Here is a 22,899-nt window from a genome sequence, read left to right as displayed (position 1 = left end):
AAAATGGCAAACTTTCGTCCCCCAGGAGAAATCCATTAACCTGTGGGCAAATTCTGGAGCCTGTCTAATGCCGAAGTAATGAATTTGAGTTTTATGTTAAATTTAGCAGAAACCACCATTACAAAGTGACAGGAAATAATTCCCCCCTCCCCCCTCTTGGGGGGGGGATATTACAGTCCAGGAGGCAGGCTTGAGTAGCCCAGAGAAGTCAAGTTTTGTCTCCTCCTGGGGCTGATAGACGGAGCTCCTGGTTCAAATCTCGCCTCTGTCACAATCTTTTTTAAAAAAAGTTCAGCTGAGGTCCACTGTCCAACTTCCTTAAAATGGGGACTGTCCCAAATGACAAGAAAATAATTGCAGCACAAGGCTTGTCTGTGACTAAGATCGGAGTTTAAAGAGACACGGAAAACCAGGGTGGGATTTTTCTGGTTCTTTGCAGGGATCTATAATTTCAAGCAATCATTGTACAATGCTGGTTAGGAATCATAGTTCAGTATTTCAGGAAGATGTCCAGAAGGGTCACCCAGCTCAATTTAACATATTGTGTGCATTTACTCAGAAAGCCATGGTTAAATAATGGTATAAGGTGGTTACAAACCCAGGTATTGTGGTTCCAACGTTTATTGGGCAATATGTTGTGTTAATGCAGTCAACCAACTTTTAATCATTCATGGTTAGTAAACCATGACTTAAACCTGCATTTCCCAATGTCAGCTATTTCCAGGGGTGTGGACTTCAATCTCCAGAATACTTATCAATGGTCAAGCTGGTAGTGGAATTCTGGGAGTCAAAGTCCACACAAGCCAAAAATGGTCAAGTTTGGGCAACCCTGGTTTAAAATCAAGTATGAACCAAGGCACTGTGACTTATCAGATTCAAGTTTGTGGCTTATGTATTGGGTCATCCCGATCAATCATGGCTTACATAACAAATCTTGATGGACAGGCTGTTTTAATGTCTAAAATAATGATGGATGAATCTAGCAAAATTTGGGTGCTTACAATTCCCACCAGAAGACCAACCCGAGTTTGTGCCGAGTCATATCGTGAAACTGGCTGTCAAAATTAAACTTTTCCCCATTTTATTCCCCCCCCTCCGCCCGCCAAATAAGGAAAAACTCTTTGGTTTTTTTTTTTGTTTCTTTATTTTTAATAATTAATTTTTTAAACTTGTACTTTTTTTGTTTTGTTTTTCTATGAAAAACGGAGAGGAGGAAAAAAAGGACTAAGAGAATTTGCGAGACATTCATTATTTTTTTTTAAACATTTGAAAATTTTCAAGGCACCTAAAACGAGGAGGAGGAGGAGGAGGAGGCCAAAGGTTGCGCCAAAGAGAGCACTTTGGTTTCTCTGAAGTCAAGAAAAGAGGAAGGTGGGGAGGTTTCAACAGAAAAATAAAATAAAATAAAATAAACACCCTTAGTTTGGCGTAGAGAGTTCAGGATGGAGACTCAGCTTGGGAACTGGTGCAAGGATAGCTGGAACGAGAGAGGCAGTGGTGAGTGGGACGAGGCTGTCCCAAATTGTCTTTTTTTTAAAAAAAAAAACAGGCTGGCCACCGTGATCCCAGACAGTTTTTCAAAAGGCTTTTAAAAAAACCTTTAGATTAAATCCCATGTGGCCATCGGTGTCCTCTCTCTTTTCAACAGTAGTCTCTTGTTATCACCGTTTCCATGCGCAAAGTGCCGCTCGCTGGCGCTAAGTCTACGTTTTGCTGAAGACCTTTAGCTGTTCTCAAAACAGGGATGATGGGGAAAGAGGGTGGCTGCTGGTTCTCTTTTTCCCCTTTCTTGGAAGTTAGGGCACCTGCCTTGGCTTCCGTAAGTTCAATTCCATCAGGAGGAATCAATAGCTGCATCAATAGGAACTTTATGAGTTGGCTTCAAAAAGTTCATCTGTTCTTCTGGACAACCTGGAACTCTGGGACTTGTCGGATGACCCAAGGAACATCAAGTTGAACGAGGATTGGATTTTCACCAGCAGGACCGTGCAGATTTCACTGAGTTGTCTCGAGTGGGTGAGGGCCGATGAAGATGCTAAGGTGGAGACAGAGACGGTGCCTTTGGAGCTGAGGTCTTATCTAGAGAATTCCATGAGTGATCATCTCTCGGGGAAGTTGGATTTGGCAACACCTCCCGGAAGGGTAAAATTCAGCAAACCAGCAATCAGGACTGGTCTGTGCGGGTATTCTGGACAAATCTGGGTTAGTCCTGTCTGTGTTGGAGAACATCTCCCGCTATTGGTGTTCCTCAGCATTCCACTATTTTTCTTTCTCAACCTGACCCTGGCACTTTGGGAATGGAGGTCCCGCCCAACAGAAGGGCACCCTTTGATTTGACAGATTACATCAACCACGCCTCAATAGAACCTCTTTGTGGTCAAGAGAAGTTGCTTTCAACTAGAAGCCAAAGATCTGCAGCACATCAACCTTGGCTTCCCCACCATATCTTGCAGAGAACAAGAACATATTTTGTCTTTGTTCCTTATCACTGGTTCCCTCCATCTGTAACCACCATGCTGGCTGCTGGCATTGCCTGGTTGTTCCCTCGGAAGATAGTTTTCATCCTCAAAGGCACCATTTGGACCGCTGGTCTGAGACACACAGATCAGCCTGACCTTTCAGTCCTTCCTTCTCTATATCCAGACATGCCCTGGGGGAAGATCTGCTGTGGGAACAGTAGGGGAGCCTTGGATATTCTGAACCTGATGAATATGGGGAGAGGTGGTCCAGTAAAACCAGATGACCACAGGCTAAATGGAAGAGTTGGTCTACAACATGTTATCAGTGCTACAAGACAGACCCTCGTGTTTCTCCATCCTGGAAACTTTAAGATCAGTGGAATTCAACTCCCAGAATTCCCCAGCCAGCAACGGTGTCTGGGGAATTCTGGGAGTTGGTCCACCCATCTTAAAGTTCCCAAGGTTGAGAAACGCTGGGCTAGAAGTCTACTTTGGACACTCAGGGGAAGCTTGTGTCCTTCCAGATGTGAACTCAGTTGGCCACTTCCAATAAATCCAGCAAGTAAGGCCCATAGAGAAGGATGCTGTGACCTGTAGTTCATCCACAGTGGAAAGGACACACCTCCCTCTCCCACCTGGCCTAAAAATAAAACTCAGCCATCCTAAGGGAACATTATAGGCAAGACCGAATGTTGCTACCTGTCACGCTTCGTACAAGCATCGGAGACTCGCCGAAGCGTTCCTCCGTGCCTCTGTGTCTTTTTCTAGAAATGGTTCTGTGAGTCGCAGCCCTTGCTATTTTCAGAACTTGCCCTTCCGCACTTCCCTGATCAGCAAATGCCACCTTTGCGCTTCGCCTGGGCCTTAAAAAGAAATTAACCATTGCAAACAGCTCCTGAATTCTCTTTGCTGTGTGGAGGTAGGCCAAATGGAAGCTGGCTTACCAAGAAGGATGTACTGGAAGAGCAAAAGGTGGCATTTTATTTTATATATATATTTTTTAAAAAGCCCATTTGTCAAGCAGACAATCCACCCTGTGCCAAAGGCTGATGCCGCAGGACTGAAACACCATTCGAACAGAGACATTTTAGCCTGCCTGTCGAGTACCGATAAGACCCTTGCCAAGGACGAACCGAAGCGCATCGGAAGCTCGGACGGACTTCCCCAGTCTGTGGCCCTCTAGCGATTGGAGTCTAGTTCCCATAATCCCCAGCCCTCAGAGAGCATTTGGACGTTTGATGGATGGACAGCTGTCACACTTCCTATTTTTGAAGCATTGACAGTCCATGGGCAAAGTGACATTGCATGGGGTGGGGGGAGTGCATTTTATGGCCACGTGCTGGAACACCCCCCCCCCCCCAATGTCCTTTTAAAACTTACAGAAGGGATTTGGGGTGCCGGCCAAGAAGGTGGAAGAAAGGAGAGTTGGATATACGAATTGGTTGGGTGCAGAAGTCAGAATGGAAAGGAAGACAGAACAGGGGGGAGAAACTGGAGGTGTTTTCCAGCTTTGTCTCCTCCCAAAAATGTTATCTTAGACAAGCAGGTGGAAAAGGAGCCCATTGTATGCTCTCTTCCCCCCCCATCCTGCTCACCCTCCCCTTTGGATTTCCCGCCTCCTTCTCGGGGGGGTCTTCCCAACTCCACTGGTTCAGTTTTCCTGCTCTAAATAAAGGTTTGCGTTTCTTCCTCAACGTCAAGGGTGCAGACTGTCCTAGACTTACGGCCACAACGGAGCCCAGGTTTTGTCGCTAAGCAAGACAGTTGTTCGGCGAGTTTCCCCCCCCCCTCCCCAATTTTACGCCCTTTCTTGCCACGGCTGTTAAGCCAATCGCTGAAGTGAAGTTAGTCTCGCGGCTTCTCCATTGCCTTTGCTTGTCAGAAGGGGATCCCACGACCCCGGGACACTGCGACCGTTGTAACTATGAGACAGTTGCCAAGCATCTGAATTTTGATCACGTGACGAGCACGGGGATGCTGCAACAGTCGTAAATGTGGAAGAAAGTCGAGTCACTTTTTTTTTAAGGGCCGCCGTAACTTTGGTCATTAAACGAATGGTTGTAAGTTGAGGACTACCTGTATCTTGCTCGGCCATTTAAAGTCTAAAAATAAGGAACCATTGGATGTTTTGTCTGTGATGCCCTCCCACTCAAACTCCTTTCGTCTCCAGCTAACTTAGCCAATGAACAAGGATGCTGGGAGCAGTAGTCCCAATTTTAAAAATGAATTGAAATGCAACTATCCCTGAAGGTTGCAAAGATCGGGCAGGAAGACTGCCATTTGTCAGAAATGGTGTGTAGGGCCTCCTGCTTGGTCGGAGGGCTGGACTAGATGACTTACAAGGTCCCTTCCATCTCTAATCATTCCTCTGGATGCCCCTGGAGTCTTTCTCTAACTTGCTGTTTTCAAAACAAATAAATAAAAAAAAACTCTCTTAGGACGCAAACTTTACAAGCCGAGCTGCAAATCGCTTGCGACGGCCAACACCAGCGTATACCAGCGCCCGTCAAATCACCTGAATTAATGAGAGATGGGGAAGAGGCATTTTGGGGGGGAGAGGGGAGAGCATGGGTTTTGTGTGTGTGTGTGTTGTTTTTTGTTTTTATTTTATTTCGACTTTGCCTTGTGCTAAACACCAGCTCCCCGAGAGCCTCCTCACATTATCTCGGTTTGTGAAGTGCTGGGTATGGAGTTAAGCACTTAATAAAATCGCACTTCGCGGGAGGTGAGAGCGGCACCTTGGGTCCCAGGCCCCGATTCTGCAAAGCGATGTTTAGCGGATAAATATGAGTTAGCCTGGAGCAGTTTTCTTCTCCCTCCCCGCCCTCCCCAGCTTGTTTGTGTGTTTTCTTCACTGAGGGTGTTTTAAACTAGGCCCTCTTCTTCCAATAGGCTTCCCTTCATTTTCACCCACATTATTCTGGGGTGCTGCTAACGAAGTGCATTTTGAAAACCAAATCAGTGAGCTCGCCAAGGCAGTTGAACGGATACCCGTCTTTACAGCAATGGTTCTCAAACCCTGGCCCCTTTAAGGTAGGCGGACTTCAACTCCCAGAATTCCCCAGCCAGAGTTGTGGCTGGGGAATTCTGGGAGTTGAAGTCCGCCCATCTTAAAGGGCCCAAGGTTGGAGGCCCCTGATTTAGGTCATGCTTGTCCCAAAGGTGCTTTTTTTTTTTTCTTTTCCCAAAAGGCAACCAGACTTTCTTGGGTTTTGTTCCTTTGGAAACATTTGTCTTCTCATCCAAGTTTGCAGTCCTCCGGTCGCTAGCACTCTGAAGGTTGGTGCTTAGCTCTCTCCTGGAGCTATATAACGAACAAATGGCTGCAAAATATATATATATATATATATAAACCCTTTCATTCCCCACCAGCTAGAACTTCTTGGATGAAAAGCAAAACGTTTTTCAAAGAAAAGACAAAAACAAGAAAAGCCCAGTTGACTTTGGAAAAAAAAATTGCAGAAGGAACATTCTGTATTATAAACTACCAGGAGCATATTGGCGTCCTATCAGGGCTCTTCAAACTTGGTAACTCTAAGACTTGTGGACTTCAACGCCCGGAATTCCCCAGCTGGCTGGAGAATTCTGGACGTTGAAGTCCACAAGTCTTAAAATTGCCAAGTTTGGAGGCTCCTGTCCTAGTCATACACAGAGCATTGCAAATTGAGAGGGGAAACCAATATAGGCAGCAGCTAAAGTTGCCTTGGGACCACTCCTCATTTCCTGAAGGTGGGCAATTGTGACTGAGGGATACAGAGATGCCTCCTCCCCTGAGGAGCAGATGGGGCCCAAATGCTTGCTCTGATCCGTTGAATTTTTACGGGGTTTTCTTCTCTTCCCTTCCATGTCACTTTAAAATTTTCACATGCTGCTTAACATTTTTGTTGTGATGGGTTTTTTTCCCCTCACTCCCCCCAGAACAATTGTCACTATTTGGGAATATCAGCCTGTCAGGGGAGCCTTGTGACGAAGGGAATTCTCAGGGGAAAAATTTCCATTCCAATCCAGATTTTATTGCGTCTTGGTCCCCCCCTTAGCTACTTAATTCTACTGATTGAAATTTGAGGGGGATGGGAAATTTGCGGCCTCGTATTCATGCAAGGGTCTTCCCTCTTCCTCCCCCCCCCCAATAATGCGTGCAAGGCTACGTGTATTTAAATGACACCTTAATTGGATTTAATTTGTCAGGGGAGTGCCGATTATTTTAGATCCACCTTTTGCAAGCTGGTTAGATGCCACCATCCCTGGACACGGAGTCAACTCCATGGGAAGGCTGACAGGCCCTTCAACCCAAGTCTGACTGGAACCTGCTTTTGTGCTACTCATTTCCAGTAGAAAAATGAGTGAGGATTGGCAGGATGTATGTCTACTTTTGCCCCAACACTTGGCTGGAAACTCTACAACCGTCTTGCCTTTCCATGGGGTCTTTGATTTCAATGGGAGTCCTTGGTATTTTTCTCTGCCAAGTCTCATTGATGCATTGCATTTTTTTTTCAGAGTGGGAGGGGGGAGAGATGGCAAAAGGTTTTTTCAACGAGGCTGCATTGTCTGCAGTGTTTGTCTGTCATCCGAAATCGCCATCTCTCGCTTGGTTTCTCTCTATCTGTCCTTTCTACTCTACTGCAAACTCTACTGCAGCCACTCCTAAGCGCCTAGATACGTTGGGTCACATCCCGAGAATTTAGCCGGGAGTGCTAGGAATGCGGAGAAGTCCCATCCTAAACATCTGGAGGTAATATAAGTCATCCTCGATTGACGACAGTTCATTTAGTGACTGTTCAAAATTACAACGGCACTGATAAAAAAAAAGTGACTTAAGGACCGTTTTTCACACTTATGACTGCTTCAGCGTCCCCACGGTCACGTGATCAAGATTCAGATGCTTGGCAACTGTATTTATGATAGTTGCACTGTTCCGGGGTCACAGGAACCCCTTTTGCGGCCTCTTTGACCAGCCAAGTCAACGGGGAAGCCAGGTTCAGTTCCCAACTTAACGCCTGCAGCGATTCCCTTAACAGCGGTGGCAAGAAAAGTCATGAAATGGAGCAAAACCTCCCTCAACGCATGTCTCGCTCAGCGGACATAACTCTTGGGCTCCATCGTGGTCGTAAGTCGGGGACTACCTGTAGGTCAGAACCAAGGTCAGGTCCTACAACAGTGACTCAGACCTGCCGTCCATCAGCCAGTTTCAGCCTTAGCTTTCCATGCTCTTCTTCATCGCCCTTGGCCGTCTCTGCTCAACTAAAAAGCTTCCCCAGCGATGCTAGAAGACCAAACTCAAGAGTTTTGAACATGCACACGGCCCATTCTTGGAGATCAGCCCGTCAACGATGGCACAAAATCCAACAGGTTGAGTACTTTGTCCTACTTCAGTGGCCACTTTGTCTGAAATGGTGTATTTATCTGAAATGGTCTAGGGCAGGGGTCTCCAACGTTGGCCAGCAAAGCTGGCTGGGGAATTCTGAAAGTTGAAGTCCTCCAAGCTTAAAGCGGCCAATGTTGGAGACCCCTGGTCTAGGACAGAGGCCTCCAAACATGGCAACTTTAAGACTTGTGGACTTCAACTCCCAGAATTCTAGGAGTTGAAGTCCATAAGTCTTAAAGTTGCCAAGTTTGGAGACCTCTGGTCCAGGGTTTCCTGCTTTGAGCAGGGGACTTGGACTAGAAGACCTCCAAGGTCCCTTCCCTTATTCCGTTAAGTGTTGACCGATAACTCTGAATCTTGGATTGTTCTTTAACCAACTGGTCTCAACTTCGCCAATTCCAGCGTGATCCTCACTAGAGCCGCGTTATTAAGCAGTTCCTCCCCCGCTCCCCAAGACAGCCAGTTGTTTTCAGCCTCACTGGCGTTTCAGCCTCCTGATTTTTGGCTACAGTAATTCTGCATTTTTTTGAGCCTCTGGATAGAAACGAGCCCCTGCCCTGAATGCGAGAGAGGTCCAAACTGGGTGGTACAATGGAGGACATTTGCAGCCACGCGAGGTTGCCCTTTGCCTGGAGCTCCTCCTCCTAACGCGAAGAACTTCCAAGGTAGGACGGAGGCTGTACGGTCGGTTTGACGAGTCCCAAGTTGGATCGAAGAGACTGGATCCTTGCGTTGAGGTGGCCTGGAGATCACGGCGCACCTATCGGGATCGACAATTAGGACTTTTTAAATTCTTCCCCAAGTTAGCGAATACTGAGGTTTAAGAGAAGGACTTTGAACCATCCTGGGAAATTGCAACGAGAACAACCTGGCTGGTCCTTTGAGCTAATGCCAAAGGCTTTGGACCACAAAAACCACACTTTCTCTCCCCCTTCCTTAACAGCTTAAAAACCATTCATGTGTGAACCTGAGATTCGTTGGGAATTCAGAGCCCCTCCTCCTCCCTCCCACCACCATGGAAGGTTTGATTATCTTGCTGGTTGGAAGACGCTGCTGGCCTGTCCCATCTTCACACATCGGTTTCTTTTTTGTTTTGTTTTGTTTGCTAAAAACTCGAGAGCTACATGGTGAGTTTATTCCTATGGAGAGAATCGTCTCGAGTAACTGTCCCAAGAGATAGCTGGGTGAGGAGGTAACGATGGAGTCGAGGTTGCATTGACTCGAGTTGTGACAAAGAGTAACTGTTCAGGATCCCCCAAAGAAAAAAAAGGGGGGGGGAAACCTTCCCCGAACTGTATTGTTTCTCAATTTTGCACAATAAATCCAGAACCTGTAAGGAAAGCAGAATTATGGGGTGCAAAACAAAAGTGATCTTCCCACGCATCCTCCAGGACAGTTGACAGTTTAGCCATCGCGACAGAGTTTTCTTTCTTTTCTTTTTATAATCTAACCCCTGAACAAAATAGAAGATTTATACAGGAAGAAAGATAAACAGGTAGCATTTTTTCCCCCGATCCTCAGTGTCATTTCTGCCTTCCTCTAGATCTTCCCCTGTTCCCTTCTACCCCACCTCGCAGGGAAAAAGCCCACCACAAACCCCAATAAAACCGAACGTTCATTCACTATTGTTCCTCCCGATCGCTCCTTTTTCGTTTGTTTGCTTGTTTTTTTGTTTTGTTTTAAATCTGGCATATTAAATATAAATTAGGTCTTTATGTCCCCTCCGTATCTACTTTTCAAAACTTGGGTTTTGTGTACGCTGTGTGGGTTTTGCTTTTTTCCCCCTCCCCTACAAAATAAGGTTGGTTTGTAAAATTCGCTTCCCTTCCCCCTCCCCTTCGGTTCCAGCGGGTTCTGCTCGGAAAATATAAGTCCGCGTTTTGCCGTTTCTCTTCCTTCTCGGCAAAAAAAAAAAAAAGTTGAAACCACCCAACCAAAGAACCGATCCAAGCCCAAACCTGTGTGCGTGTGCATCTGTATATGTGTGTATATGTGTGTGTGTGTGTGTGTGTGTATGAGAGAGAGAGAGATTGGGGAGGGGGTAAAAACGGGGGAGTGTGGAATGTGGGCACGGGGAAGGGCGACACGATGCATCCGGAAGGAGGGGAAAACCTTTGCATCATGTATAGGCGTAGTCTACATCTGGGATGCCCCCTTCTCTGTACCCCCGAGTTGTGCCGTAGCCAATTGTGTGGGTACTTTTGTAAAGGCTGGTTCCGTTGGAAGGGAATATGGTGTGGATGACGTACTCTTCCTTCGCCCGGTGAGGGTTGATGGGGATCATTTGCAAGCCAGGCCCTCGGATCTCCAAGATGGAGTTGTCTTTCTTGGTACCCGACTCCATGTAGTCATCCTTCTTCCGGATGCCTCGCTCATGCGTCAGCAGCTCCCCGGTCCGGTGGACGTACCAGCAAATGGCGGCCAGGACCAGGAAGAGGAAAACCAAGGCCACCGCCCCACCGATGATCCCCGCCAGGGGCAGCCCAGCCATGGGGTCCAGGTTTTGCTCGTGGTTGAGAGTGGTGGTGGGACTGTACATATCGGCGGTCTCAGCTTTGGCGCACACGGGGCTCTCGTCAGGGATGTAGGTGTTGCCCGTCTCCATGGTGACCATGCAGATGATGTAGGTGGATTTGGGCTCCAGGGCGGTCAGGAGGTACTCAGTCTTGTCGCCTTGCACCAGCGTCTCGGTGATGGAGCCGACGGCTGGACTGTGGCCCAGGCGCAACCAGCTGAGGCGGAAAGAGGCCGCCGGGAGGGATGCCTTCCAGCTGATACGGATGCTGTCGGCGGTCAGCGGCTTGACGTTCAGCACAAGTGTTTTGGCTCCTGACCCGGTGGCCATCGGATAGTCGATGTTGGAATCAGGCAGCTGGATGCCCGGGCGTTTGGCTTTGAGGGTAAAGAGGGAGCCCTGCGGGGTGGTGACGGCAGCATTGCTGGCCGTCGTTTTGGCCACCACCGCGGAGTTGCTCTGCTGACCGACTTCAAAGCACTCGTCCATCTCGTTGGTGATGTCTTTGATGGCCATCCCTCTAACCCGGTCAGGCCCTTGGCACATCAGTCCTCTGACGTTGACCACCGCCGCTCGGGCCTTGACCCAGTCCCTCAGCCACATGAGGTTACAGCTGCAGTACCACGGGTTGTTCCTCAGCAGGAGCTGGGAGAGGCTGTCCAGGTCATCAAAGAGTCCCTTGGGCAGGGTGGTCAGGTTGTTGTTGGACAGGTCAAGCTTCTCCAGCTCCCGCATCTTGGAAAGGGTGTTGTACGGGATGTGGCTGATGGCGTTGTCCTGCAGGTACAGCTTCTGCAGGTGGGCGCTGGGCAGGTTGAGCGGCGGGGCCGCCAGGGAGTTGCGTACCAGCGAGAGCTCGCTGAGGTTCTGCAGGCGGCTGAACGTGTCGTCCGCAATGCGCTGGTTGGCGAGCAGGTTGCCGTCCAGCACCAAACGCCGCAAGCTGTTGAGGCCTTTGAAGGCGTGGAGGGGAATGGTGGAGATGCGGTTGTCATCCAGGCGAAGCTCCTCCAGGGTTCGCGGCAGCCCGGAAGGGATGCTGCTGAGATGGTTGCGGGAGAGGAAGAGCAGCTTGAGGCGGGTGCTGTCGGCGAAGGCGTCGTCTTCGATGCTGACGGTGGAGACCGAGTTGTCATCCAAGTGCAGCTTCTCGAGCAGAGGGATCCTGGCCAGGGAATCCCGGGCGATGGTACGGACGTTGTTGTCCTGCAGATGCAGTTCCTTCAGCGAGCGGGGCAGGTTGATGGGAAACTCATCCAGATCATTTTCGTAGAGGTAGATGACCTGCCAGGAATCAAGAGGAATCGGACATTTAGCATGGCGGAAAGGGAGAAAGTTCTAGGGTGCCCAATTTAGAAAACCTGACTTAGGGTTCCTGAGCTAGAAATGAGCAGGGTTCTAGATTGTCCAAAGCTAACCTTGCTTTTAGAAGTAAAATTTGCAGAGGACCAGAGAGGAAAGCCTCTAGCATTCTGTCTTTCCACGCTTGAGAACTGCTTCCTGATTGTTGGTCCAGTGTTAATCTTGGTTTTTAGTCTCTGCTCATGAGATTAACAGACCCCAATAAAAATACCACCAATATCCCAATCAAGAAACGACCAACTTAGACAAACAAGCTAACAGTAAACAACAGCCTAATAATGGAACCAAGAACATCCCACCTGTCAGGGCTCCGACAAATCCACCCCCATTCAAATCATGAGTCTCTAGACTCAACTCTCAGAGTAAACAACAATTAATTTATTAGGAGTGTCCATGTTGGTGTTACCTGGGTGCAGCTGACTCTTGAGACACATCATTTATTTCCTCCTTGGCCTTGGTCTTCCCCCCACCCTTGGATGTATATTCTCCAATGGGACACATCCATAGCCAAGAGTCATCAATCATGCTCTCCAGTAATAATCTTGCGTGCCAACAGCTTTGGCTGCCTAGCAATTGTCTGAAGCATTTAAGGAATGCATCACTTTCCCCTTTCCCCCCTCCCTTTCTGGCAACTAAAAAGACACCACCACCACCACCATAACAACTGTCAGGGCCATTAGTATACAAAACGAGAGCAAATCCCACTCCATTCAGCATTGATGATGTTACCTAGTTGGGTCATGAAATGTCTGCAAGTAAACAACCAAGCTCAGAGAGCACTGGGACCCCTTCTCCTTCTTCTCTTCCTCTTCCTCCTCCTCCTCCTCCTCTCCATTAACTCCATTCCCTTCTAGCAATGATGTTGTTACTAGTTGGCTCATGAAACATCTACAGGAAAACCACCCAGCTCAGAGAGCACCAACAACCCCTCAGAAACTGAACCATTATTGCCCCCTAACCTCCTTCTCTACCTCGTCCGGCTCACCTGAACGTTGAGTTTCTTCTTCAAACTAGAAGGGATCCCCGCGTTATTGATCTGGTTATTCTGCAGGTAGAGGGTGGTGGCATCGTCCGGGATGTCAGTCGGGATGGAGGTGAGGCCCCGGTCATTGCAGTAGATGAAACCGTTGTCGCACCGGCAGACGGAGGGGCAGGTCGTGCTGTCAATCACCTCGCTCAAAAAGGCCACCAGCCCATAGCAGAGGAAGATCCAGTCGCGCAAGTCCATGGCGGCCGCCGTGGTTACCACGGTGGCGGTCACCACGGTGGCTGTCGGCGACGCCGTCGCCATGGTGCCCGGTGCCTTTGGCCGTCCCAGGGTGAAGCCTTTTGGACCTGCAGAAGAAGTCAAGTTTGTACATTTTAGCCTAGATTGACTTTTGGAGACCTCGGGGAAGATGGGAAACACGAATAGCTAATTTCAACTAAAAACTTCTTTTTAGTTGCCAGCAGAAAGGGAGGGGGAGGAAAGAAGTGCATTCCTTAAATGCTTCAGACAATTGCTAGGCAGCTGAAGCTGTTGGTACGCAAGATTATTACTGGCAAGCATGATTGATGTCTCTTGGCTATGGATGTGTCCCATTGGAGAATATACATCCAGGGTGTGGGTGGGTGGGGGAGAAGACAGGGTCAAGGGGGAAATGAATGATGTGTCTTAGAGTCAACTGCATCCAGATAATGCCGACATGGTCACTCCTAATAAATTTTTTTTTACTCTTGAGAGATGCGGCTAGAGACTTATGATTTGAATGGGGGTGTATTGTCAGAGCCCTGACACCTAACGGTTCTCTTCCTTGTCCAACTGAGCACCTGAATCCCGTAGCTCAGAGTTCCCCAACCTTTCTGCCTTTGTGGACCGGTGGGGAGAGAGGGGATGGGTCTGTGCGCGTGGTGAGCGCACATGCCCACGCATGCAGGGTCCATCTGCACAAGCAGTGGGCACATACGCATGCCAATCACCCATCACTTCTCTGGCTCGGTTCTGGACAAGTCAAGGCCCCATAGTGGGCTGCGGCCCAGGGACCCCTGCTCTAGCTGGGTTCACGCCTTGTGCTTAGGCACCCTGCAGGTTGTGGGAACCCAGGCCCTGAGATGCAAGAGAAGCCATTCCTATTTCAGGCTCTTCAGGGAACCACTATTAAAGGAGATCAGCTCCAACCCTCAGAGAGAGCTTAAAAGTCCTGGCTCTGCCCGTTGGCTTGGGGTGCCAAGGAAGGGGCTTCACGTTGGTGATCAATTGATTAACAACAGACCCCACCCTCTCCCCTCCTTCTCATCATATTCCCTCCCCATCTTTTTAGCTAAGTTGATTTTATAGTATTTATAGCATTGCATTTATATTATTACAAACAATGAGGTTTTCTCTTTTTAATCACGTGAGTCGCCCAGAGTTACCATATGGCAAGATGGGCGGGCTAGTAAATTTTAAAAATAAGTATATCAATGCAAACCCTGGCTTGGCATGATGCAAACACCCCAGCCCTTTCCCTGAATGAAGACACTCAAATTAAAACTGAATTCAACCAGTTCTGGTTCTCTCTCTCTTTCTCTCTTTCTCTCTCTCTCTCTCTCTCTCTCTACACACACACACACACACACCTGCCAAGCATTCAATTTGAGGCAAGATTCCCCCCCCGCTTGCTCGGATTGTCTCAGAGCAATGAAACGAAGAGTCTGCCTATCATTCAGAGGCGGCTGGAACAAAGGGGCGCTGATTCGGTAAATGCACACCTCGCAAGACAATAGGCGTAATTGGAACCCGCATCCCCGCCTGCCATCTCGCTCACCCTGTTCGGTGCCCGACCTTCCGGAGACCCCAAACACCTTTTTCAGACTGCTTATGCAGCATGAATGCTTCCTTTGCAGGTGTGTGTGTGTGTGTGTGGGAGGGGGGGATGTAATTGGGAGTTTAATCAAAGACGTCCCTCCCTCTACCCACAAAAGGTCAGCAGGACACTTGTAAGTCCCTAGAATTAGTTTCCAGGCCATCCGGAGGATCCAGGCTCAACTTCTCCAGAGTCCAACCCAGAGGTGGCATTCAGCAGGTTCTGACCAGTTCTGGAGAACCGGTAGCGGAAATTTTGTGTAGTTCGGAGAACCGGCAAATCCCACCTCTAACTGGAGATTTTACAGTATCCTTCCCCTGCCACGCCCACCAAGCCACGCCCACAGAACCGGTAGTAAAAAAAAAAAAATGAATCCCACCACTGGTCCAACCTGTCAGGAGGGCATCTGTTTTTTTAGACAGGTAGTCCTCGACTTACATCCATTCATTTACCGGCTGATGTTACCATGGCACTGAAAAAAGTGACCTACCGATCAATTTTCACACTTACGACCATTGCGGCATCCCCACGTTTATGAGACCCTTGGCCACTGACTCACATTTATGACGGTTGCAGAGTCCCAGGGTCACGTGATCCCCTTTTGCGACCATCTGACCAAGCAAAGTCAATGGGGGAAGCCAGATTCACTTAACAACTAAGTTACTAACTGAACAACCGTAGTGATTCCCTTAACAACCGGGGCAAGAAAGGTCGTAAAAGAGGGTGAAATTCGCTTAACAACTTACCTTGCTTAGCAACGGAAACGTTGTGGTTTCTAAGCCAAGAACTCCCTATTCTGGCTATTGCGTACGTGGCATATATTTATTTACATTGTGATTTCCGATTTCTGGTTGGTCTCATGCAGGCTGGCCAGGGATAGCCAAAGAGGGGTGGGATTTGGCACGGGGGGGGGGTGCTTTAAAATGCCCAGGTGTGTCAGGTCTCCATCCACCACTTGCATACGAAAAGAGGTTTCTGTCACTTTAACGCTTTTAACACAGCTCCGGCCTGTAGATACCCTGGTAGTTTATATTAGGGAGTTTATGTAGCTGATCAAATTAAGGGCAGTAAATTGGTCTGCTTTATGGCCCTGTTTCATTCTGGAACAGGAAGAGAAGGCAACCAAGGAAGGAGCTGTAGGTCCTGGCTGATGAAAATGGGGAACTGGAAAAGAAAAAAGAACCTTAGTCTTTTTTTTTTGGGGGGCACAGTGCTATTTCCCTTTCCGGAAAAAGCACCCCGAACTTCCAAATTCAGAAGCGCTTTTGCTCAACCTCTGCGTGATTGCGTTTTCTCCAAAACTCCCAGGCATGCTAACCCTTCAAATATACTGGTAGGTCTCGATTTACGACCACAATTGAGTCCAAAATTTATGCTGCTAAGTGAGAGATTTGTTAAATGAGCGGGGTGATGCTCATTTAACAAATTTCTCACTTAGCAGCATAAATTTTTACGATTTTGTTTTGCCGCATCTGTTAAGCGGATCCCTGCAGGCGTTAAATCAGTCACACCATTGTTAAATGAATCCGGCTTTTCCATTGACTTTGCTTGTCAGAAGGTCACAGGAGGGGCATGGCAACTGTCATAAATACGAGTCAGTTGCCAGTGTCTGAATTTTGATCCCGTGACCGTGAGGATGCTGCAATAAGTGTGGAAAAACTGACACAAGTCCCTTTTTTCAGCGCTGTTTTTAACTTCGAACAGTCACGAAACGAAAGGAGGACTACCTGTAAGCACAAAATCAAAACCCTTCCCCACCAATAAATGCTCAGGGTAGTTTTTCCTAGCTACTTCTTTGGAGACATTTTGTGGGGATGGTACCCAAACCAGCATCAAGTATAAGGAATGCTTATGCAGCCAACTTCAATTACACTTGTAGGATTTAAGCTTGCCTAATTCTCCCGTTCTGTCACCTGTAAGGCTTTTCCAAATCCAACATGCCCCATCCATCTTTTTCTGAAGCATCCCACGAAATCTGGATGCCAGGGCAGAAAAAAAACAAAACTTCATTGTTGCCTCTTTTTTGCAAGTTACAAAACCCCAAATGCACGAAACAGGAGCCATTGAGCAGCTGTCAGGCCTTGGGCACAAGTCTCTGAGCATAAAAATCCATCGGTCACCTTGGCCAACGCTATCTGGCTGACTGCACCCCAGAGTGGGGAGCGGGCTTGATGCCCAAACAGCTGGACTTTTCTTCCAATATTCTTGAGGGTCTTTGGTTCACAAATATTAGGGCAGGTGGCACTGATGGAAACCAAAAAAAGCAGTTTTTTTTTTTTTCAACCTTAGCAACATTAAAACGTGTGGACTTTAACTCCCAGCTGGCTGGGGAATTCTGGGAGTTGAAGTCCACAAGTCTTAAAGTTGCAAAACACTTGATAGTTCTGAATCTGGTATTTTACAAACACGCAAAAGGAACCAGCTCATCACCTAGAACAGAGGTCTCCAACCTTGGCAATTTTAAGACTTGTGGACTTCAACTCCCAGAATTCTCCAGCCAGCAGAGCTGGCTGGAGAATTCTGGGAGTTGAAGTCCACAAGTCTTAAAGTTGCCAAGGTTGGAGACCTCTGACCTAGAATGAAGGCTGCTTCTCCCCTCGTAGGGTCGGTTTCTAACCAAGATCTTAACAGACAATGTTGGGTTAATGGGGGAAACAACTGGAAGTAGCCTTGTGCCATCCAAGGAAGTGGTTTGTTGTTTTATCAAACCTCTTTTGCACCCTTTTCCCCCGCCTCCATGGGCTAATAAGCTGTTGATTGTCACTTTTAACCCCATAATTGCAATGTTTTAAGAAATGAAACGGGCGTCTTAAAATTTCTGGCTCCTACTGAGAAACCACAGAATGAAAACTCCAAGCCTTATTTGGTTCCGGCTCCTTGGAACGTGCTTGGATTCATAGGCAGCAGCTTTGCTAGCACAGATGGTCCTCGACTTGCGACCGCTGTCGAGCCCAGCATTTCTGTTGCTAAGCACGACAGTTGTCGTGTGATTTTTTGCCCCGTTTGGTAACCTTGCTTGCCACAGTTAAGGGAATCGTTTCAGTTGATAAGTTAGTCACACGGTCGTTAAATGAATCTGGCTTCCCCATTGGCTTTGCTGGTCAGGAGGTCACAATAGGGGATCCCATGATCCCGGAACCATCATAAATATGAGTCGGTTGCCAAGCAGTCCGAATTTTGATCACGTGGCCATTGACGTGCTGCCAACAGTTGTAAGTGTGAAACGCGGTCCCAAGCCGCTTTCTTCAATGCCATTGTAACTTCGAACGGTCACTAAACGAACTGTTGTAAGCCGAGGACTACCTGTATTTAGAGTTTTACCCTCTTTCCTTAATTTCAGCTGTATTTCCATATTCTGCCCCCGGCCTTTCTCCGTTTCATCCTCCCAGCATTTAACGTCTGGTCCTGCTTACCCAAACCGTCCCCCCACTTGAAAAACCGACACCTCCTTTCCTCCACTCCAGGATTTTAAGCTTTACAAGGTTTCCTGTGCATCCCTTTTAACCTCAGTTGAGTTAATTTCTTCTAAAACACACACAGACACACACACACACACTTTACAAGGTTCTTTTCATGGAAGATTTGAAGTCAGCAAGCTGTCTTGCTGGGCCCATGCCTATTAAATCGCTTCCTTGCCTCGACTTCATTATGCACGCCATAATTTTCCTCCACCGTGTGCCTCCCTTTTTCCTTTCCTTCCCTGTCTCTTTTTCCTCCCTGCCCCACCTCCTCCAGCCCCTCCACCCCCCAGCAGTTTCCTATCTGCCCCTTGCTGCCTCTCCTGCTGCTTTTTTTTTTTAAAGGGTGGGTGGGGGGGTGGGGGGGCATGTGACTTTATCCATCCCGGCCTATAAATTCTTTATGGTCCCATGTTTTGCCACGTCCAACGGAAAAGGGACCCAACCAGGCATCTCTGGGTAACTGCTGCGGCGTCTCTAGCTACAATCAGCCCCCCTGCGAGACCACAGCGCCTGCTTCAAAACTTCCCAAATTGCCATGAATCAGCCCCCCACCCTCCAATTTTTTTTTTTTAAATCGCAGCCCTTCAGATGGCATCTTCCAGAGAATGTCTGGGTTCCCAAGGCAGGTTGAGAGCGATGGCAACGATTCCAGTTTGAATAATAAATACGAAACGGGCTGCATTCTAAATTAAAACATATCCTCCCCCCCCCATCCCTTTCCACCCACCCACCCACCCACCTTAAAACTAACGGAGCTTTGCATATCGTTCAGATGGCGCTTCTTAAACCTTGTAACTGACCTTGTTTAGAGTGATGTACAAACGGTTTTTTTTTTCCCCTGGGTTTCTAGGCAGAGTGTTTCCCCCAAAGTCAGGCTGAAGCCAAGAAGCTTTTTAAATCCCTGTTTTAAATTTTAAATTCCTGTGCAGTGGCTCCTGGTTTTGCCCCTCAAAATAACAGGCTCTCCACGACTGTAGTGCTTACCTGTTCAGGTTAGTTATCCGTGTAGAAAAAACAGGCAGGTCGTCCTTGACTTACGATCACAATTCCCTTTGCTTAAGCAAGGCAGTTACACGAGGGCGTCTCTCCCGCAATTTTATAAACCTTTTTTTTTTTTTTTGGGCTATAAACGAAATTGCTGCCGTTGTTAAGTGAATCATAGTCGTTAAGTGAATCTGGCTCCCTCCCTCCCATTGGCTTTGTTTGTCAGAAACCGGCTGGGAAGGTCCCGAATATGGATCATGTGACACTTGCAACCGTCATAAATACATGTGAGTTTGCTAACTCCCCCCAATTTTTTTGATCACATGACCATGGAGAGTTGTTATTGGGAGGACTGATTATTTACAGATTAACAGAGTTGGAAGGGGCCTTGGAGGTCATCTATTCCAGTCCAACCCCACCCAAGCAGGAGACCCATTTCTGACCAATGGGAGTCCAACCTCTTCTTTGAAAGCCTCCAAACTCCAGATTGGCTGTAAGTCTTTTTTTTTTCCCCACCACCGTTGTAATTTCGAACTGCATGGTTGGTAAAATGGAGGACTACCTGTATAGCAGCATTTGGCTACTAATTCCGATAAGGTTCAGCGGCCCACAAATAAAGGGCCTTGTGGCGTGTCCTCCCCTCCCATCAGCAACGGCGAAAAACGAAGGATTTGGGGGGGATGGGAAAGGAAGGGGATATTACTCCACACAGCAGGTCTGCATTGCTTCAAGCAGAATACAGGGTAGTCCTCGACTTACAGCCGCTTCGTTTAGTGACCGTTCGAAGTTACAGGGGTGCTGGGAAAAAGCGACTCGTGACAGTTTCTCACACTTACAACCATTGCAGCGTCCCGGGGGGTCACGTGATCAAAATTCAGATGCCTGGCAACTGATTCGTATTTATGACGGTTGCAGCATCCCCTTTGGCGACCTTCTGACAAGTCAGCAGGGAAGACAGGCTACGTTACTTACTTCATGACTGCAGTGATTCTCTTAATAACGATGGCAAGAAAGGTCGTAAAATGGGGGCACAACCCACTTTACTGTCTCCATTGTGGTGGTCAGAATGAAAGTCAAACCCAGAATGTCTCTCTCTCTCTCTCCCTCCCTGACTTTCGCCCTCGGTGGCTGCATCCATGAGCCTCAGTCGTAAATCGAGGACCCCCTGCAAATAGCCACCGGGGAGAAGAAAGGAGCGCGCGAAATGCATTAAAGGCGGAATGAAAGGGGGGAAGGCAAAGCACAGCGACTCTCTCTCACCCCCGTGCCCCTCCATCCACCACTGGGGAATGAATCGATATCAAGTTCTCTTCCATGCGGGCGCCAATTATGCAGCGAGAGTTTTTGAGCTGATTAAAACTAGCAAACGGCCTGTTGCTAAGGCGGTGGGGGGAGAAATGTGTGATGGCGGCACGAGAAACGTGTCTTCGGTTGTAGCCGCCTTCTGGGGGTGGGTGGGGAGAAGGCTGACATCCCGGGCGTGGCCCTCGAAGCGCATTGGTTGCACCTCTCAATGCGGTCCCCATTAAAGGCCCCCGAATCCAATCCACGGCTCTTGCTGTCTGTGGATAAGCTATATAAGACTTGAATTTTGGGGTGCTTGGCCTCAAATCTTCCCTGGGGCTTTTGGGGGAGATAAGATCACCCCTCAAAGGCAACCAGGTCTCCCAAATAGTGTTTATTTAGGGCAATATTTGTCAACTTGGCCCCTTCAAGGGGGGGTGGGGGTGGATTTCAACTCCCAGAATACTGGGAGTTGAAGTCTACCCACCTTCAAGCGGCCACTGCTAAGAAACATCGATTTAGCACGACTTTCCTACTGTGGCACCTTTCAGGTGTCTTCCCCATCGCTCCAGAGTCTGGGGGCTCCCTGAAACTCATTTGCTGGTTGGATAATTCAGTGCATTAAGCCTTTGTTTAACCATGGTTAAATGAGATGGCGCCGCCCAGCGTGAAGCCAAACCAAAATGGATGGTTTAGCCTTGATGCAAGATCAGCTGGGATCTGCGTTAACCATCAGCCACAGCTTCTCCCTTTCCCTCCTCCCCTCCCCCTTAACATTTTGATTGCTTGATCTGAAAGGCGGCCTGATTTCGATTCCATGTTTACTTCCCCTAATAACAGCGTGAGTCAGATTTGGCATCTTCGGAAATGCAAGGCAGGATTCCCACTTTGCAAGTCAAATAAACAAAACATGGTTGGAGCTGCTTGGCTCCAACTGAGCTCCTAGCTAGCAGGTGCTAGAGGGGGAAAAAAATGCCTTGATGCAGAAATCGGGTTTATTCCAAATTTTTACAGGGCAGGGCTCCAGAGTGAGAACTGGCTGCCCCGCCCCCTCATCTGCATATCCCCACCCCTGCCTTCCGCCTCCATGGGGTGATGTCAGATGTGTGATTGGTACCTAATTCAGTGGGGAGCAGACTCAGATGGGGGAGGGGGGCGCAGGGGGTGAAGAGACAGGATTTATTTCAGATGAGTCTATTCTGAATGTTTAAAATAACACATTTCTGGCAAGTATTCCTTTGGGTCTCAATTGGTATGCATTAATTCACTTCTGTCTGCTATCGTTGCCCGCTGCAGACTCGCTTCTGTTATCTGATCCTCTACTTCGGCTGGCTTGGAACACCAACATTAGAAATGTGTGCTGCATCCAGGCTTCGGTGGGTTGCTACCGACTGGCCCCCTGTCCCATTCCCATTGCCCCGTTTATTCCCTCTTCTCTGCCCCACAACTCCGGGGGTTTTCCTTGGAAGCTAGCTTGATCAAACTTAGAAGGCTGCAATTGAGAACTGAGCCTATCACAACTAAAAAATGACACTCCAAACAGGTAGTCCTTGACATACAACCATTTCTTTAAGTGACTGTTTGACATTTGCAACGGCACAGAAAAAGTGACTCCTGACTCAGGAGAATATTTTGTAGCTCAAGGGTTGAAGACTTGCAGACGTTTCACTACCCAACTAGGAAATATCATCAGTGCTAGAAGGGAGGGGGAGTTTGCTCTCTGTTTATATGTGGTGATCGGCCCTCCTTGAAGGAGTAAACAAGGAACTTCCAACTCAAGACAAACAATAGAAGATAAACAGCCTAATAAAGGAACCACCTCCCACCAAACCCCAACCGTGAAAGCCACTATAGTGCAGAGGTCTCCAAACTTGGCAACTTTAAGACTTGTGGACTTCAACTCCTAGAATTCTCCAGCCAGCATAGTTTACTCTCTTGTAATCCCTTCCTCCTCAATCTCTCCTCCTCTTTGGGGGAGAGGAGAAAAAGAAACAGACACGGCTGGCTGGGGAATTCTGGGAGTTGAAGTGCACAAGTCTTAAAGTTGCCAAATTTGGGGACCCCTGCACTAGAGTATAAAATGAGAGTGGACCCCACTCCCTTCTAGCACCGTGGATGTTACCTAGTTGGGTAAGGAGACGTCTGCAAGAAAACAACCAAACCCAGAGAGCACCAAGGGCCCCCACGGTCCTTTCCACTCCTCCACTCAACAAACCCCGTTCCTTTCTCCCGCTGATGAAGTAACCTGGTTTGGGTAGTGAAACACGTGCAAGAAAACCACCAAGCTCACATACCACCCAGGACCCCTCTCTAAAATAAGCCACCCGAGAGCCCTCACCGTACTTTCTGTTTTTAATCAATCCAATAAAAACCATGCCAACTTTGGGCTCCTAAAGGGTTTGCAAGTGCATGCTGGGGCACATCCCTTTTCCCAGAGATGGAAGGGGGAGGGAACTAACAACCATCACCACCACCCCAAATCTCCAGAGCTGGCAGGCATGTCTCTGCAAAGCCGCACGTGCTCCTGACTTGCACTTGGGGATGGATGTGAGCGTCACTCTAGAATGCGGAGTGGATCAAGAAGATGCAGGGATGACGGATATGAATCCTGCTCTAAAGTAGAGCGTTTAGCACGGCTGAATCG

General features: G+C 48.2%; 2 protein-coding genes across 13 annotated transcripts in view; one reads left to right on the top strand and one right to left on the bottom strand.

Moving 5' to 3' along the window:
• MACROD1 (mono-ADP ribosylhydrolase 1) overlaps positions 1-22,899 on the top strand; it is a 202,398-nt gene that overhangs the window by 19,745 nt on the left and 159,754 nt on the right. The gene's annotated exons all lie outside the window — the stretch shown is intronic.
• The window catches only part of FLRT1 (fibronectin leucine rich transmembrane protein 1), a 35,529-nt gene continuing 21,534 nt past the window's right edge, over positions 8,905-22,899 (bottom strand). For both annotated transcript variants that reach the window (XM_026688377.2, XM_087943178.1), the window contains exons 2-3: positions 12,687-13,036; positions 8,905-11,623 (exon numbers count right to left, since the gene is read on the bottom strand). In XM_026688377.2, the coding sequence (XP_026544162.1) occupies positions 9,944-11,623; positions 12,687-12,992 (1,986 nt within the window). In that variant the 5' untranslated portion in view covers positions 12,993-13,036 and the 3' untranslated portion in view covers positions 8,905-9,943. The remainder of the gene's footprint in view (positions 11,624-12,686; positions 13,037-22,899) is intronic.

This window comes from Notechis scutatus, chromosome 14 (genome assembly GCF_049901735.1).
Source record: "Notechis scutatus isolate UNSWTSFEM ecotype Mainland chromosome 14, rNotScu1.2, whole genome shotgun sequence".
In the NCBI taxonomy this organism is placed as follows: domain Eukaryota; kingdom Metazoa; phylum Chordata; class Lepidosauria; order Squamata; family Elapidae; genus Notechis; species Notechis scutatus.
Note: the sequence above shows the minus strand (reverse complement) of the source record. Positions and strands in the feature narration are given on the sequence as shown.